At 40.2% G+C, this 14,660-nt stretch overlaps 1 protein-coding gene across 1 annotated transcript in view; it reads left to right on the top strand.

Annotated features, from left to right (window-relative positions):
• The window catches only part of LOC126260817 (uncharacterized), a 955,955-nt gene extending 947,408 nt beyond the window's left edge, over positions 1 to 8,547 (top strand). The window contains exon 14 of the mRNA XM_049958191.1: positions 7,049 to 8,547. Within this exon, the coding sequence (XP_049814148.1) occupies positions 7,049 to 7,060 (12 nt within the window). The 3' untranslated portion in view covers positions 7,061 to 8,547. The remainder of the gene's footprint in view (positions 1 to 7,048) is intronic.
• Positions 8,548 to 14,660: the final 6,113 nt, after the last annotated feature.

Raw genomic sequence — 14,660 nt, 5'->3', positions numbered from 1 at the left:
TACCACCTCATCATAAGGAAGTTCACTCAGAGTGTTCTAGTGAATAGTTTTTGTAGGAGACTGAACACTACACTTCCTACTGTTGATAGGAGATAGAGAAGTTTCACAGTACCTGGTACATTGTAGGCGATGACGTAGGCTCAAATTGTGACAACCACTTGAGCCATTCCTCGTCTTGTTCGCTGTCAAAAAGGTGGTGCTTGCTGCGTCAGGCACACAGTGTTGGCCAGTAGCTGCTGCACCGTGTTGAGTAACGTGGAGATTTGTTGAGTCTGGAACTGAAACATCTGCATTACCTGTGTGGCATCTAAAGTTTGCAGCTGTGGCACCTGAGCAGGGGACAGGACAGGTGGGGTGGGCATGTTGGAAGACAGTAATGCAAAAAAACAGACAAGGCAAGCAAGTAAAATTAGGACACAAGCAAAGAAAATTTCTGCAACAGCCACCTGAAAGCACTGATTAGCAAAAATGACAAGAAACTGTTAAAGCAATAAGCACCCCTGCAAAGTAAATACAGATAGAGAATTAAGGTGCTAGCACAATATAAACAAAAATTCTGTGGCCATCAGGCACTGGCTTCTGTGGATACTCATTGCCAAATGTGAGGTCCTGCACTCTCGTCTCGTATAGGGTGCCTAAAGGATGCTGCATTCTCAAAATTCTATACAACAATTCAAGCAAAATCACATTAATAGTTTTTGTAACAAATAAGAAGAATGACAATACTTAACTTGGAATTTACAATGGTGTAGCAAGCGATGGGTAACATGCTGCATAAATCCGAGTCCTTTGCTATATACAATGTTCATACAAGTTTGACACACAGTTTGTGGATCATTAATAACTGCTAGTGTAGTGTTCTTTGCAAGGCCTGTCCATATACTGTCTGAATACTGAGCAGCTGAGTCTGGCAGAGGCCGCACCTGTCGAGGTGCGGTCCTAATCAGCGCACCATTGGCTGCTGTCATTTCACCACCTTCTCTTCTCTTGCGTCCTTCATCTTCATTCTGGTGCTTGTGGTTACACCAGAACACAAGCAGCAATCTGGAAGGGGTGGGTAGAGGGAAGGGAAAGTAGTGTACGGGTGCGGAGAGAGAGAGAAACACTGTTTGGTCCAGTGGGCAGGGACTAGATTGGCAACAGGCGCAGTGTCAGGGGGTTGTAGGACAAGGAGGTAGGGGAAAAAAAGAGCAAAAAAGGAGAGGAGCAGGATAATATGGGCAGAGCACTGCAAATAAACAGGGTGGGAGATGAGAAGGGGGTAGAAACTGTTGGCTGGAGGGTGTGGGGACAGTGTGCATAGGTTGAGACCAGGATAATTAAAAAATGGAGAATGTGTTGTAAGGATAACTCCCATCTGCGCATTTCAGAATAGCTGGTAGTGGAGGGAAGGATCCAGATGGCTTGGGTAGCGAAGCAGCCATTGAAATCAAGTGTGTTACTTATTGTACCACAGGGCGGTCCATTTTGCTCTTGTTCACAGTTTGCGGTGGCCATTTATCCTGGTGGACAGCTAGTTGGTAGTCATACCAATATAAAAAGCTGTGCAGTGATTGAAGCAGAGCTGGTAAATGACATGGCTGTTTTCACAGGTGGGACAGCTAGTTGGTAGTCATACCAATATAAAAAGCTGTGCCGTGATTGAAGCAGAGCTGGTAAATGACATGGCTGTTTTCACAGGTGGCCCGGCCCCTGATGGGGTAGTATTAACCTGTGACAGGACTGGTATAGGAAGTGCAGTGTGGGTGGATTGGGCAGGTTTTGCACCTAGGTCTTCCACAGCCATTTGGCAAGGGCTTGGATTTTGGAGTGGCATAGGGATGGAGATTGGGTAGACAATGGAATACTACTTTAGGAACTGTGGGAAGTATCTTGGGTAGGATGTCCATCATTTTGGGGCACGATGATAGGTAATCAGAGCCCTGGTGAAGGGGGATGTTCAGTTGTTCCAGTCCAGAATGGTACTGAGTGCTGAAGGGGACACTCCTTTGTGGCAGGTTGTTGGGGGTGGTGGGAGGAATGGGGGTCTGAGGCAAAATGGCACAGGAGATATGGTTACGGACTAGGTCTGGGGGATAGTGCCTGTCTGTGAAGGCCTTGGTGAGACCCTCAGGATACTGAGCAAGGGAGTTTTTGTCACTGTAGATACGCTGTCCCTGGATGGCCAGGCTATATGGAAGGGATTTTTTGATGATGTGAAAGGGAGGACAGCAGTCAAAATGTGTGCTGTTGGTAGTTGGTGGGTTTAATGTGGACAGAGGTGTGGATGAAGCCCTCAGAGAGGAGGGGGTCATCATCTAGGCAGGTGGCATTCTAGGTTGAGGAGGACCATGTGAAGTGGATGGTGGAGAAGGTGGTGGTGGTGTTTAGGAATGAAGATATGGTGTCTCAGCCTTGAGTCCAGATCATGTAAGTATCGTCAATGAACCTGAACCAGACTATGGGTTTGGTGTTTTGGGGTGCTAGGAAGGACTCTGCTAGATTGTCCATAAAAAAGTTGGCATTGGAGGGTGCCATGAGAGTGCCCATGGCTGTGCTGCAGGTTTGTTTATATACCTTCCCATCAAATTAGAAGTAGTGGTGGTTTAGGATCAAGTTAGTAATGTGTATGAGGAATGAGGTAGTGGGTTTGGAGTCTGAACGACACTGGGAAAGGTAGTGTTTAATAGCTTTAAGACATGGGCATGAGTGACGTATGTAAAGGGAGGTAGCGTCAAGAGTAACAAGTTGCGATCCAGGAGGTAAAGGGGTGGGGATCGTGGAGAGTTGGTGAAGGATGTGGTTGGCATCTTTGACGTGGAAGGCAATTGGTTGGAGATGCTGGTCAATGAGGGCTGAAATTCTTTCAGTGGGGGCACAATAACCAGCCACAGTGGGGTGTCCAGGAGTGTTGGGTTTGTGGATTTTGGGGAGCATGTAGAAGGTGGGTGTGCGGGGTGTCATGGTGGTGGGGGGGGGGATTCAGGGGAGATGTTCTCAGAAGGGCCTAAGGCTTTAAGGCAAACTCCAATTCCTACATAAAGCCATAGGCCCTTCCCAGAACATCTCTCAAGCCCATAGTCTTACCACTATTGAACACAATCTTTCCCAGTGTCCTTCAGACACTACCTCTTCCCTCATATACATTACTGATGTTATCACAACCCACAACTATTTATCATTTGAAGGGAATGTATATAAAAAAAAGTCTGTGGCTCAGCCATTGGCATCCACCAACGTTTTTATGGACCATTTAGAGGAGACCTTCCTAGCATCCCAAAACACCAAATCCGTAGTCTGGTCCAAGTTCACTGATAGCATCTTTATGGTCTGGACTCAGGGCCGAGATACCCTATTTTCATCCCTTTGCAACCTCAACACCCTCTCTACCATCTGCTTCATGTGGTTCTCCTCAATACAGCGTGCTACCTTCCTAGATGTTTACCTTCTCATCTCTGATGGCTTCATCCACACTTCTGTCCACATTAAAACCACCAACAGTACCTGCATTTTGACAGCTGTCATCCCATTCACACCAAAATATCCCTCCCATATAGTCTGGCCACCTGGGGAAAGCGTATCTGCAGTGACAAAAACTCCTTGAGGGTCTCACCAAGACCTTCACATACGGGCACTAACCCCCAGACCTAGTCCGCAAACAGATCTCCTGTGCATATCAGTACAAAAAATTTGTTTAAATTTTATGTTAAGTATTTATACCTAAGTTTTTGAAATGAATTTATGTGATGCACATAGTTTTAGTCAAAGACAAAGGAAATGACATATCCTCTCACACCTCCAATCTGCCCATCATCCAGTACCACTTCAGACTTGGAACATACCACTTCAGACTTGGAACAACTGAACCACGTCCTTTGCCAGGGCTTTGATTACCTACCATCGTGCTACAAAATGAGGGTCATCCTACCCAAGATACTTCCCACCCCTCCTAAAGTGGTGTTCTGTTGTCATCTCAATCTCCACAACATCCTAGTCCATTCCTATGCCACTCCAAATCCCAACCCCTTGTCACAAGAATCATACCCCTGTGAAAGACCCAGGTGCAAAACCTGCCCAATCCACCCACATTGCACTTACTATTCCAGTCCTGTCACAAGTTTATCCTACCCCATCAGGGGCCAGATCACCTGTGAAAGCAGCCATCTCATTTGCCAGCTCTACTGCAGTCACTGCACAGCTTTTTATATTGGTATGGCTACCAATCAGCTGTCCACCAGGAGGAACGGCCACTGCCAAACTGTGGCTAAGAGCAAAATGGACCACCCTGTGGCCCAACATGCAGCTTAACATAACACACTTGAATTCAGTGGCTGCTTCAGTACCCAAGCCATCTAGATCCTTCCCTCCACCACCAGCTTTCCTGAAATGCGCAGACAGGAGTTACCCTTACAACACATTCTCCACTCTCATAATTATCTCAGCCTCAACCTATGGTAACATACTGTCCCCACACCATCCACCGAACAGTTTTCACCCCCTTTGTCCTATCACCTCCTTCCCATTCTCATCTCCCACACTCTTTATTTGCTGCTCTGCCGACACCTCCGCCCATCTTTCCCCACTCCTTTCCTTTTTTGCTCCTCCCCCCCCCCCCTCCCCCATCTCTCTGATCCACAACCTCCAGATGTTGTGCCATTGGCAGTCTGGACACAGGACACTCCACCAGATGGTGTTCGTCTCTCTCCCCATCCATACACTACTATCCCTTCCTCCTCCAGATTGCTGCTTCTATCCCACGTGATGTTGCATTCCAGCCCGAGATGCTGGAGTTGACAGTTTTGTATGCTTGAGGTGTTACTGCTTGTTTGTGTCTCTCTCTTTTACTGATAAAGGCAGTGGCTGAAAGCAATACGTGAGTGTCTTTTGATTGTGCCTGTTGGGCAACTTGACGTGTCTTCTTTGCAGTAAGTAGCAATCCTAAATTGTTCATATTCCTACTTGAAGTTTCCATTGTTTGATTAAACGATATTCTGAACCATATGACAATTGGAGATTTACTGCTTTAACCTTTTTTGGGTTTTCTAGTGTATATGATGAATGAACAGTTCTAGGACAAAAGGCTGATTCATCAAGACATATCTACATAACATGTTGACAAAATAGTGTGCATGTTTGCCTTGAAGACCCCGCCATTCACCTGAAAACTTTTCATCTAATTACCGTTTTCACAATCTTTATGTTGTGGAGCAAAAGAAACCAGATAACACGTTAGTGTGTGTGTGTGTGTGTGTGTGTGTGTGTGTGTGTGTGTGTTTTGTCTGTAGCAATAAGATTACCACAAGCAAGATTATGTGTGATTAGTTGCATAGAAAGTATGTACACTGACAACAGCCTTTAGAAAAATAGCAATAAAAAGCGCCAGTCATCAGAAGAAAGGCAGAGAAAAAAAGGTGCAGACTGAATTCATCTCTTACATATGTTCATCTATAACTGGACCAAAATTGTTGTCAGCCATAACAAAATATCAGGTCATGTCTCAACGCAGCTAATGATTACCTTGGGATTCACAGTTGCAGTTGGTTGCACTCCTGAAAATGTGGGCTGAGTTATGATAGCAAGAAGAAACTGAGCACATCCTATTGCTATGTGTAGTACACAGGAAAATTAAGGATCAGCTACAGAGAGAAAAGTGAGACGTAGCAAAATATTTGTTCACATGGGGCTATACTTTCGACTCCAGACAAAAAGGAGAAAGGTCACTGATGCAGGAAAAACAACTGGGTTGGGGGGAATACAGGAGAATTCCAGAGAACGAACGCCCTGTATACCAATGAACTGACATGATCTGCTGCTGTGTGTACCAGTGGAACAGTGTTACGAGACCTTTTTATCCACAACATGCCACCAATTTATGACTTGATCTCAGATGAAATAAATTAATGCAGCAGACAGGGACAATTTAAGTTTCAAGTCTACGAGGGGTAGACATGAAGCTTTAATTATCACCTCAAAAAATAAAGTAACGTAATTAATTTAAGTTTCAAGACTGCGAGGGGCAGTCATGAAGCTTTAATTATCACCTCAAAAAAGATAAAATAAATAAATAAATAAAGTAACACAATTAATTTTGTTTGTTTGTTTCCAGATACATGTCTGAAGTACTGGTACACAATGAAATCTCTATGCCAGACAACTACACCACACCACTAGATGAGTGACAATAAAATGGCTCAGCCCATTGATAAAGTGGAGTTTTGCATGGTAATTCATTTTTGGTACCAACAGAAACAATGCAGATGTGTCAAACCAATCCAGATGGCGGAAGAAGTCATCTCGATTGGCCTACAACTGCTACAACATTTCCATTCCTGCCAAAAACAAATTACCACACATTAGTTCACTTCATCAATGTGCTGTGCCATTTTATTGTTGCTCCTCTGGTGGCTTGCTGTAGTACTGGGGCATAGGATCTCAATGTGTATCAGGACTGCAGACATGTATCTGCAAATAAGCAATAATTTAAATATGTAACTTTATTTTTTGGTGTCATAATTACAACTGTATCACTACACCTCATAACGGTGCTATCACTCGGTCATATTTCAGTCTTGGAATTGGCCCAATAATTTATCAAAAGTTTTGCTTGAGGCATTTCCTTGATTACTCAAACAATTATTTATCAGGTCTACATATACAATTATAAATACCATGTACTGTTTTTAAAATTTCTATCTGGGCTTGAGAGTAATTTGTGGTATTTCAAATAGTAACACCAGCTGATTTTTTATGCTTAAGAGATTACTTCATCACCAACATTGTCTTTATTAATGCCATTACACTTTTCCTCTGTTCAGTTGTACCCAAGTTTATATCCAATAATTATTGTTACTGAAGCTCTTGTTATAACAATGTTGCTACTCAAAAAAATTTTTATCTGTGTCTCATATGGAATCACACAGTACAGATAACAACCATCTATGTATCTAAGTGTCCGTAAGAGTTTATACTGTTGTAAATGAAAATGTAATTTTGAGTTAATGGCATTACTAAAGATACTGGAGTTTAAATCTAAAATGTTACGTAAAAGACAATATTTTTTATCCAACAGGATGCCAGGTAGCTGATATGATGTATTAACAAGTCTCGCCTGAAGTACAACCATTGGCATATGGAAACGTATCAACTGTCTCCTACAGTATCATCTACAGAACCAGTAGTGTTATCAAAGTAAAGAAAAGATTGTGAGAGTGGAAATAAAATATTCTGAAGTCTGTAGGAGCCAGGAACTCACCAATCTAGTCTACTTATATATAAGAATTTTAGCCTTAAGAAGAAATCAGATTTTAGAATAAATGTTAAATAGTGAGATCCTCATGAAACCTAACACCTTCTGAATATGTAGAGGGAAGCTTTTAGTACTTAGAGCACCACAAATAATTATACAAATACAGCTGATTTTCTTGTCCAGTACATAATAAACCTATTTGTGAACTAGGATATAAATAGCGCAAGCATTCTTTCTGTGATTTAGCTTTGAATTACATACATTTTAATAATTCCATATAATATAGGTTATTTTTATTGTTTCTCGTTAGTAGAGAAGAAAATACAGCTGCACTGTTATCATGCAGTCCCTTCAGAAACAGTAGTCTTAATGAGTATTCCATTTAATACTCATCATTTACGTATTACAAATCCTCCAAAACAATAATTTGAAGTCAAACTCAAGGCAAAGCATCTTTTTACCACTCATTGATACTGAAACAATTTCAATAGGGCTGATTAAAACATGGCACATTAAGATCTTTACCTCAGTGAAGCAGTGGCCTCTTTAGCAATAAATAAATAGAAGGCAGAGGGAAGAAAAACATTTTTTGTAAGTAGTTTCAGATAACTAAAGGTAAATGTGCCAAACAGAAACTAAGGTTTAAAAAAAGACAGATTTGATGACTCATTAGAATCAGGAATTATCATTTGTCAGTCCTTCTGTCATTGTCTCTCTCACCCGGAAAATGTTTAGACAGCTCAGAATTTTCAATGTTATGCTATTATTTTACATTTTTAGCTCTTAACCAGTTGTTCTAGTTTCAATAATTAGTAGATGCTTTTTTGCTGTTTTATTTATTATTTGGTATCCTTCTAGGGAGGACACAGCAGTATTTTCTCCCTATTCTCTTTAGAATGTCTTTTATGAATGCCATATTATAACATTGTATTAAAACACAGCAAAATGTGTTCAGCAGTAGAAAAATGTGTTCAGCAGTTCCAAGATGCTCTTGAATGGTGCTGTGGACCTGCCTACACTAAGTATGTTTAGTTTCCTAATACTGCATTTTATACCCAGCATTATTTTGTTGCCTCTTGGTAACTGTGATAAGGAAAGAAAATCTATCAAATAATTTTGTAAAAATATGGACTCATATCTTTCATGTGACAAGTAAAATGTGTACCTTAAACTCCTCTGTATAAAACTATTCAAATTTTAATAACATTTACCTAATCTTCTTAATTTTAATTGTGTATTAACATGATAGTTGATGTTATTAAAATGTATATGCTTCCTCTAAATGAGGAAAAATAATGTAATAAAATTATATTTCAAAATAATATCGTGTATTTTTCCATCTGTCGAGTCCCACATCAAGTGAGAGAGAGACTGTTGTTTTTGTGTTCTTAATGTATGAAGGCAATTTAAAATGAAACATTTTTTTCTTATGAGTGTACAGGTGCCAAATAAAATTACAAAAAAGATATAATTTTTATGTCTAGTTTCCAACAACAGAAATGCATTTTTTCCACAAGAGTGTCAGCTTTGTGAACTCTGTCACATTCATTACATAGATTCAAAGCCATGTTTTCTGGCATCTGGAGTCAAGTATAAAACATGTTGCTTGTCCTGTTAACCATGGGGTAAATATGCACTACCTTTCGTCTACTGTAATATTTTGACATAATGACAGTGAGTGCTAGACATATATAACCGTAGATTGAATAGAGTAAAGTTGTGTGATGCAAGAATATGCAATATCATTGAAGTTCAGGGTATAGACTTTCTTTTATAGGAATTGCTATTTTTCAGACAGTTCTATGCTTTCAAAATATTTTACAGCTATATTACTTAAAAAGACATTCATTGTGGTTCTTGGACAATCTGCTCTGTCAAATATTAAATCAGAAGCGATCATCAGTCTTGACTGCAGTATAGTTTTTGTATTTTAATGCCATCGCACTGATCTTCTTTTGTTGATTACTGTTAATAATTCACCTGTTTCTGCCAGTATGCACTTTTGAAAATTTTTGAGCCCTTCATACTACACACATGGTTTCGATTCTTTTGCAATAACAATTAACAAAACTGACTGATAGTTCCACATATTTTTTCCTTCTTCTTTGTATAATGTAGCCCTTTAAATGAAAATCTATACTTTAATGGGACATGTACTACATATGAGGTCAGACACATTTGTTCAATTTTGTACATTTCCTGTAGTTACTTGATATCAGAATTTTATAGTTAGGACCAAATTACAAATACTGTACTTGAACAGATAACCTCAGATCCAACAAAGCTTTTATTTTAATAATTTAGTCCCCATTACTTCTTTGAGTCTATCCACACTAGACAAACAGTATTATGTGTTCCACTCTGTGTGACAGTTTTTAATTCAGTGCTCTCATTAAAATTGCAAAAATAAAATCAGTCACTATTATTAGTAGATTGTCTCTTTCACTTTATACCATTGGAACACCTATTAAATAATAAAATAATATTAAAAATAATTTTTTTTCTATTTAGGGAAACTGAAGAAATAAATAGGAGAGGAAAAAATTCCACAGAATGCTTTTGGTAAATTAAATACAGTTCCAAAAACTAAGTTTTTGATGTGTCTAAAAAAGGAATGTTACTAGTTTTGACTTACAAGAGTGAGTCACAGGGCTGCTCAGCACACAGTGGAGGTATGCATTATGGGAATTACTGTAAGGCACAGGAAAACAAATACAACATGGAACAGAACTAAATAGAAAATGTAATTATGACCACAGTGGAAAAGAGATGTAGGAGGTCAGGATGTGTAGCCCAATGAATGGGTAGCAGGTGGATCAAATGAGCTCTCTGCTGGATCTCAAGACATTAAAAAAAGACTACATCATAGCATAAAGAAAGGTGGGCAAATGGCATTAGGAGGCATACAGGCATAGCACAGATGCATATAGCATAACATATAGAAAAGTCTTAAGGAGACCTTTATCCAACAATAGATACTGAATGCATAAAGATTTGTTTTCTCTAGCTAATGAAAACATATCGCAAAATGTACATTGAAATGTTGCTTACCAACAGTCAATGTTATTCAGAACAAATATACACGCCTTTTAGCATTTCAGGTCTTCCACTGCATCTACACTGCAAAATCACTACCCTCAGCTATGCACAGTCCCAATATGTGAAGTAATAGAAAATAAAATCTTCCCTGTACATTAAACACCACTTTTCAACTATCATACAAAAATCAGGCAGTGGCTTGCTTTCCTGTGCTTCTCTCAAAACTACTCTTTATCATATATGTCTCATAAAACATGGCTCAAAAGCTAGCACTGTTATAAGAAAAGCCTGTGATGATTGCATTCTATTACATATGTATCCACCTATATCTGAATGATCAATTTATATCGGATCATGCAGCTTCATGGCTTGAATCATAGTATTTAGAGAAAATTTAATAATGTTGATACATTCTTTACAATGTCATATAGAGGGTGTCTGAAAAAGAACTCCCTAGTTTTAAATTAAATTGGGAAAATTAATGAAAAATTACATCAATGACTACCTATCATGAAAGAGAATTCCTTCAAATTTTGTTTAATATTAGTAGATATCAATATGGGATTCATCTGTTGCCCTGTACACATCGAGACAATACTCCACTTCTCGCCACATATTCACCAACATTTCAGGTTTAACTGTCCCCAACCGCCGTGATGATGTTTCCTGTAAATGATTGATGTCTCTGATCTTTTCACTGTACACAGCATTTTTTATGTGGCCCCAAAAGAAAGCCAAATTACACACTGTGTTATCTGTTGTGGAGTACACATTGTTTCTGAGTTGCTCTGCACTGCACTGCTTGCATGCCTGGACTGAATCGAGGGAATAGAGGAAAAAGATGGCACTGGTGCCATCTTTAGGTCAAGCAGACTTGGAGAGTTGATGAGTCAAACACCACAAACTAGAATAGTGTATGTCACTTTGTACAGATTCTAGGACACATTAAAACTTGGGGGTTCTTTTTCAAACACACTGTATTATGAAGCATGCCATTGTTGTGGCGTAACAAGCTAGCTACGCCACACTGAAGTAGCCAAAAGGGCACGCGTCAACTCACACCGTCTTGCGTTAAGTCTGAAACAGGATACGTGATGAAAGCTATAAAGAAAAGAACGGAGCTTCTCGCATACTTAACTTTAATTTCTTGTTGTACATTGCTCTTGATAATACAAGTGAGACTCTCTCCAGATATGGTTAACGGCGCCTTGCTAGGTCGTAGCCATGGACTTAGCTGAAGGCTATTCTAACTGTCTCTCGGCAATTGAGAGAAAGGCTTCGTACGTGTAGTTGCTAGCAATGTCGTCCGTACAACTGGGGCGAGTGCTGGTCCGTCTCTCTAGACCTGCCGTGTGGTGGCGCTCGGTCTACGATCACACAGTGGCGACACGCGGGTCCGACATGTACTAATGGACCGCGGCCGATTTAAAGCTACCACCTAGCAAGTGTGGTGTCTAGCGGTGACACCACAGCCATAATTCATAACAGCCAACAACATGATCCTTTATTTTCTGTCTCCATACGGGTTCTGAAAAATCATATGTAAAATTCATTAGCAGGTGGTAGACTTTGGTTCCTTGGTAGAATACTAGGAAAATGTAGTCAGTCAACAAAGAAGATTGTTTATAAAACACACATGCAACCCTTCTTAGAATATTGCTGAAGTATGTGGGATCTATACCAAATAGTACAGGGTGGCGCAGGGAAACGGGAAATTTCGAAATAACGTCATTTCCATGAATAAATTCATAAAACTAGTAATTTATTAACGAAAGTGAATGTATTCAGTATGCCGTTATTCAGTATGTCTTTACAATCAAAATGTCCAAAAGTGTCTCTTTACTGTTTAAAGATGACATCGGAAAGATGTGCTCCCATTCGGCGTTCACACTTTAACAGCCTGTTATGAAAACTCTGGAATGTGTGGTGTAGCAAATCTTGGGGAATAGCGGTGATTTCATTTTCAATGTTCTCCTTTAGTTCATGGATTGTTGCAGGACGTGTACGGTACACCTTGCCTTTAAGATATCTCCACAGGAAGAAGTCGCACACACTAAGATCAGGGGATCTCGCAGGCCATGCAATGTCACCGTTACGTGAAATAATGCGTCTTCCAAACAATTGACGAACTGCTGCCATCGACTGTCGAGCAGTGTGTGATGTGGCTCCGTCCTGCTAAAACCACATGTTTTCAACGTTAAGATTAAGCTTGTACAGTCTCGGTGTAAAGAATGTTTGAAGACTTTCAACATATCGAGCGGATGTTACTGTCACAGCTACTGCACGTTCCGCACCAGTCCAATTCTCCGTGATTACTAAATGGTAAATGGCAATGCGTTCACACTTCACATCAATTCTGCAAAGTTTTGAACATCTGCCAGCGCTACAGTGCTGCCAACTGTAACGTTCAAAATTTCCCGTTCCCCTGTGCCACCCTGTACTAACAGGGCATACTGGACACACACTAAAAGGGGAGTACTGATGGTCAAAGGGTTTTTTGGCCCATGGGACAGGATCATGGAGATGCTGAGAGAATTAAACTGGAAAATGCAGATGCATACTACCCTATGAAAGTCTACTTTGCAAGTTTCAAAAACCAACTTTAAGTGATGAATCAATAGTGTTGCTGGCTTCTATCGTGTATGTCCTAGGTTCAACTACTGATGACCATCTCAGATTCTTCTGTAATATAAATGTGTGGAATGGGATCCACTTAGCCCTGAGAGATCTAATGGAACCACTGACTATAGTCCAAACAATTTTCTTTTTCAGAGAAGTTTATGCTATTTGACTGTAAATTACTATTCACTTATTTTACACAGTCATGATTTTGGCATTATAGCAATTCTCAAGTGCAAGCTGAAATGTCAAAAAAATGTTAAGCGTAAATGACATGTCATCATTGAAATATTTTATATTTGGTCTTATAAACCATTTGTCATGTTACAGGACATGATTTTTCTGTGGCTCACTGAGAAGACATAGGCCAAACTTTGCTGACTCATTGTGATATCCTGAGTATTTTTTTAAAAATGATGAGAACACACTCAACACTTAAGTTCATCACTGATAAGATCTCAATGCCTTAAGCCTGGGTCATCTTCCACAAGATTGTGAATGCCAGCACAGTTTTCATTAGTGACACTGGACCACAGACAATATTTGTGAATTTTATTTCAACAGGATGTCAATGGCGGTTTTTTCCATCCACCCCTACAAAATTAACAGATCATGTAATGGATTTTAGCTAGTAGCAAGTAAAGTTATTTGTCTTGATATCTCAAAAGGTGAGGTTCTTGACAGAGTAGCATGTCCAAACTGTGCTTCTAGTCAACCCAAAATTTTGAACGATTTCATACCTTCTGTCATCCAAAAATGAATAATAATGTGTTGTGCAACAAAGGGCTGTACAATGGATGAAAAAAAAGTGTTTGCACATCTTGATAAGCTCTGGTACCTTCGGTTGTGTACTGCTCGCACCAGTGGTAATGCAACACACACTGGCAGTGGTGACAGTACCACTTGTAACATACTGTCAGCAATTTGTTCCCTTCATATTGTAACAATATTACTTGTAGACATATCTGCCACAGATGGGTATATGACATCCATTTACTGCCAGGATGTCTCAGCATTCACAGGCCGTGAGAGACAGTCTCCTGGCATTCATCCAGAATGATAGTTTCAGCATGCATGAACTGACAGCCAGGTGTGGTATTTAACCTTGCTATGCCAAGACATGCATGAACTAGTAGTGCAAGACTGGGTAATTGGCCAACTTCAAGGGTCGGGCTTAGGAAAGGTGTTGACGCCTCAGCAAGGCATTGTGTTGGATGACACCTGTGTGGGATGCCTTTTTAAAAGTCACACAACAAAAGAATGAGAGCAATTTCCCTGGATACTAATAAACTGTTCACAGCTTCTTACAATATTATGGTCTTAGAGCCATAAGAATGCTAATAAAGAAGCCCTTTCTGATGATCACAAACTTTCAGATGAGTCAATATTAAGCTTAATGAATGAGGGTCTGCTGATGGTCTACACACTACGAGTAGCATGTTACGACTCACAGTATGTGGTGCAACATTCATGTGTTGCCCATGACAGTCTTGTGCTGAGCTTGACTGTCATCAGATTGGGCAGGGATACTTCACCAAATTTATGGCCATCTTGTGGAGGATCTCACTGTGCAAATTATGGAACAAGCAATGGCGCCAAGTGTGAGGATGCATTATCCCAATGGAGTGAGCCAGTTCCAGCAGTCGAATCACGCAGCAATGGTTTTGCAACAGGCTGACATTGACGTGGTTGAATGGCCTGTTCAAGTGCCGAACTTGAATTCCATTGAAAATTTGCACAGGCTCCATGCACACCCGGCCAACTGTGTGTCCTAGTG

The sequence above is a fragment of the Schistocerca nitens genome, chromosome 5 (assembly GCF_023898315.1).
Source record: "Schistocerca nitens isolate TAMUIC-IGC-003100 chromosome 5, iqSchNite1.1, whole genome shotgun sequence".
NCBI lineage: Eukaryota > Metazoa > Arthropoda > Insecta > Orthoptera > Acrididae > Schistocerca > Schistocerca nitens.
This window is presented reverse-complemented; position numbering and strand designations above follow the sequence as displayed.